General features: G+C 48.7%; 1 protein-coding gene across 1 annotated transcript in view; it reads right to left on the reverse strand.

Moving 5' to 3' along the window:
• Nucleotides 1-3872, reverse strand: part of Pank2 (pantothenate kinase 2) — a 44756-nt gene extending 40884 nt beyond the window's left edge. The window contains exon 1 of the mRNA XM_026788507.1: nt 3572-3872. Coding sequence (XP_026644308.1) covers nt 3572-3824 — 253 coding nt within the window. The 5' untranslated portion in view covers nt 3825-3872. The remainder of the gene's footprint in view (nt 1-3571) is intronic.
• Nucleotides 3873-4218: the final 346 nt, after the last annotated feature.

Below are 4218 nucleotides of genomic sequence, written 5' to 3' on the forward strand. Positions count from 1 at the left end.
AAAAAAAAAAAAAAAAACAGGAGAGAGGGAGGGAAGGAGGGGAAGGAAGAAAGAAAGTATTAGAGACAGAGTAAGGGTTTCTAACCTCAGATGGCTTCTCTCAATAAAGAATTAGTTGTCAGAGGGCTCTCTCAGAGCTATGGCTAAAGTACACTCTTGGAAGAGTTCAGCAGCCAAAAGGCTGTGCTCTCCATGCAGCAGGGCATCCCTGGGCAGTACAGAAGATCAAATGGATATAAGAACAGTCAATACCTTGTTTGAATCCTAGAGTAGTGGTCTTGCTTGTAATCTTAGCATTGAGGAAGCTGAGGTGGATAAATCATGAGTTCAAGACCAGCCTGAGCTACCTTAGACCATATCTCCAACAATTAAAAAAAAATTGTTTCTTCAGCAGGTTCATTATCTAAAATACAGTTTTTCATGATAATCAGAACAATCAGGTAAAGCAAAGAAAAGGAATATGGCCAATATCAAACACCATATCAAAAAAATAAATCAGAGGCTGGCAGGATATCCCAGTGGGTACGGACACCTGCTTCCAAACCTGACCACCTGAGTTCAATCCCCAGGATTCACCAAGTAGGAGAAAACCAATTTCCACAACTTGTCCTGTGAACGCCCCATATATGCCCTTCACTCACACACAAATACATACACACCAAAATAAATATGTAAATAAATATAAAAATAAGTAAATAAATGCCCGTGGTTTGTTTAAACTTGAAAAAAAAAATAAGGGATGTAGCTCAGTGTGCAAAGTTCTTGCCTACCATGCAGAAAGCTCTGGGTTCAAACCCCAGCACCAGATAAAGCAGACCTGGAGACAGAAAAAAACTGTGATCCCAGCCTCTAACACAGGGATCCACCTGCCTCTACCTCCAAACTACTCAATCAGATGAAAAGCATGGGCCACCTACATCTGGCGAAGGCAGCTTCTTCAACACCTCTTCATATCTGTTTTGTTTTGAGACAGGGTTTCTGTGTGTAGCTGTCCTGGAACTGATCTGCAGACCAGACTAGCCTTAAAGTCACAGATCCGCCTGCCTCTGCCTCCCAAGGGCTAGGATTAAAGGTGTGAACCACCACCTCTCCACTTCTTATTCCAACCACTAAATTGGGCCCTGAATCTGTTCTAACTCTACATCATTCATATATGAGAAAGCACAAATGCAAACTAAAGTTCATGTGTGTAGCTCCTCAGGTGCCTTCTACTTTTTGAGACAGTGACTCTCATTGGCCTGAAACTCTGCCAAATAAGTTAGGTTTAACTAGCCAGTGAACTTCTAGGAATCTGCCTACATGGATGGCCATCACTGTATTACAGGCACATGCCAGTGTGCCCAGCTTTTGACCTGGGTTATGGTGATTTGAACTTGGGTCCTCATACTACTGAAGCAAGCAATTTTTTTTTTTTTTGGTTTTTTCGAGACAGGGTTTCTCTGTGGCTTTGGAGCCTGTCCTGGCACTAGCTCTGTAGACCAGGCTGGTCTCGAACTCACAGAGATCCACCTGCCTCTGCCTCCCGAGTGCTGGGATTAAAGGCGTGCGCCACCATCGCCCGGCTGAAGCAAGCAATTTATGTAGGTCATTTTTTTATGTTCAGTACTTGGCAGTCACAATTTTTCCCCCCAAGACAGCCTTGAACACAAAAGATCATGTTTGCATTTGGCCTAAAGCAATGAAAAACAACAACAACAACAAAAAACCTAGTAAGACAATTCAGTAAAAGAGAAGATAAGAGCAGGAGCACAAAAGCTAAAATTTCTAAATTCCATTTCTATTCCACCAGAGTAGCCACCTGTCACTGGGCGCATTCCAGTGAAACAGACTACCACCACATACACACCTCATGGGTGCTCTGAAGACTGAACTGATCCTAAGTAATACCCCCACAACCAACCATCTGCATATGGCTAATCGTCACATTAAACCTCTAGAATTGATACTCATGTCAAATCCCGCAATACAAGACCACAAAGAAATTGTTTTTGTGTTAATTAAAAATCAGGAGCTTGGTGCATAGCCTGTAATCTCAGCACTTGGGAGGTGGACAAGAGGATCAGGAGTTCAAGGCAATCCCAGACTACGTGAGACTGTCTCAAAACAACAAAACTTGGGTGCTTGGACTAGGAATATTATAATATACCCAGTGACAGAACACGTACCAACATGTACAAAGTCCTGTGCTCAAACCCACTACTGGAAGATGAAGGCCTAAGAGGAGCATGGTAGTGGCACATCTGTAATCCCAGCAGTAAGGTAGCTGCAGCAGGAGGACTGTCCTGGATCCATCCTGGCTATACAGCAATTCTCCATCTTAAATTAAAAACAGACAGGGGCTGCAGAAATGGCTCAGCAGATAAGAGGAATGGCTGCTCTTCCAGAGGACCGGAGTTCAATTTCCAGCACCCATATGGCAGCTCACAACTGTCTGCAACCCAGCTCCAAGTGATCTGAGACCCTCACACAGACATGCAAACAAAACACCAATGCACATAAAAGAAAAATAAATAAAATAAAAACAAAAAACCAGGTACAGCAGGGTCAGTGAGATGGTTCATTGAGTGACTCCCCCTGCCAACCCCAGAACTAGGGGAAGTTTTCCTCTGAGACACACACACATTCACACAAGTAAATAAATGTAATTTAAAAATTTAAATCAAGTAAACGTCTTGTTTTTTATTTTTATTTATTTTTTTAGGACAGGGTCTTAAAACTTCAGATCCGTCTGCCTTCACCTCCCAAGCGGCTGGTATTTTCAAACCTCTTGCAAAATGAAAATGACTATATTTACATATATATCAACTCTCCAAACTTTCCACGACAAAACAGCTACATCCACTCAACTCATCGATTAAAAAAAGCTGGGAAACTGGGCTGGGCACAAACTATCCAACACAGCCCTAAATATCAGGCCACTTTCCCTAACTCTCACAGCCTGCATTAATCATTTACCTTCCTCGTGGTAATCTGACAACCAAGTCTTCATCACATGTAAAACACAGCTATACTGTACAGTTCCTATTACAGTATCAGGGCAACTGACACTTTAAACAATAGTAAATACACAAGGCAACACACACGCACAAATTGATAGTGAGAAACAGAATTCTCTGGAAAGCGTTAGCTCTCTAGGCAAAACTGAGGAGCAAGTCGACACCCATCCAAAGAAAAGGCCTTAGTGCACAGAACGCTACAGCTGAAACCGGAATTCCCGCGAACTGGAGGAAGGAAAATGGGGGAAACCTCTGGGTGCGAGATGACCTGAATTCTCTAGGGAAGAAAAGCAAGAAAGAGGCGTATGGACCCAGAGTCGAATTTTAGGCCCGTGGCGCTTCAGGGAGGGGCGGAAACAGTTAACCATTTTCTAGTGGGCTCGAAATCGCCAAATAAAAGGCTCGATTTGTGAACGCGATCGGGGATTCAAAGGGTCTGGGAGAGGAGGCGCCTTCTCAAGACGAAAGCCGAGGCATTCTCCGGAGAAGAACGGTCCCGGAGGCGGGAAAGGGGGAAGTGGCGGGGACCCGAAGCGCGGGCACCGCTCGCGCGCAACAACGACCGGGGCACTTACGCGGCCGCCTCTTCCGGAGGCCCTCGCCGCGCGGGCGGACGACCGAGGCGGTGCCGCTGAGAGAGCCAGGCCGTTCCCGTCTCACGCCCTCCGCCGCCCCGGACCCCGGCGGCGCCGCGCTACTCGCCCGACGCCTGAGCGGCTCCCGCCTCCGCGCTTCGGCATCAGCGGACGCCGACTCGCCGGCAGCGGCTGAGGTGGCGGCAGCCCTGCCCTGGCGCTCCATAGGCGCGCCGAGCCGGCCCGCTCCCATCCGCAGCTGCCGACGCTGCCGCCCGAGCCAGCCCCCCAGCACCGCCTCGCCGTCTTCGCGCAGCCCGCGGAGCGCAGGCGCACGCAGGCTGCCGCCGCTTCCGTTGCGCCAACGTGGAGCGAGCCAATCGGAGCTGACTTAGGGCGAGTGGCAGGGCTGTCGTCCAATCGGCTCCCCGACTAGAGCCGCGGGGTACCGCGCTGCCACCCAATGACAGGCATTCAGAGTAACTGAGCGGAGCAGGCGGGGAGCGATGGCGGCGGCCCACGAAGGACTCGAGCGAGGGGCGCCCCCTTTTGCGCAAACACGGGAGGGGTGGGCCGGTCGGCTCCCCTTCTCCGTAGAACTCTCCCCGGACGTCGCCTAGTCTCTCCTCGCTGCTGGGAGCCGGCGC

This window comes from Microtus ochrogaster, unplaced genomic scaffold, assembly GCF_000317375.1.
Source record: "Microtus ochrogaster isolate Prairie Vole_2 unplaced genomic scaffold, MicOch1.0 UNK3, whole genome shotgun sequence".
Classification (NCBI taxonomy): domain Eukaryota; kingdom Metazoa; phylum Chordata; class Mammalia; order Rodentia; family Cricetidae; genus Microtus; species Microtus ochrogaster.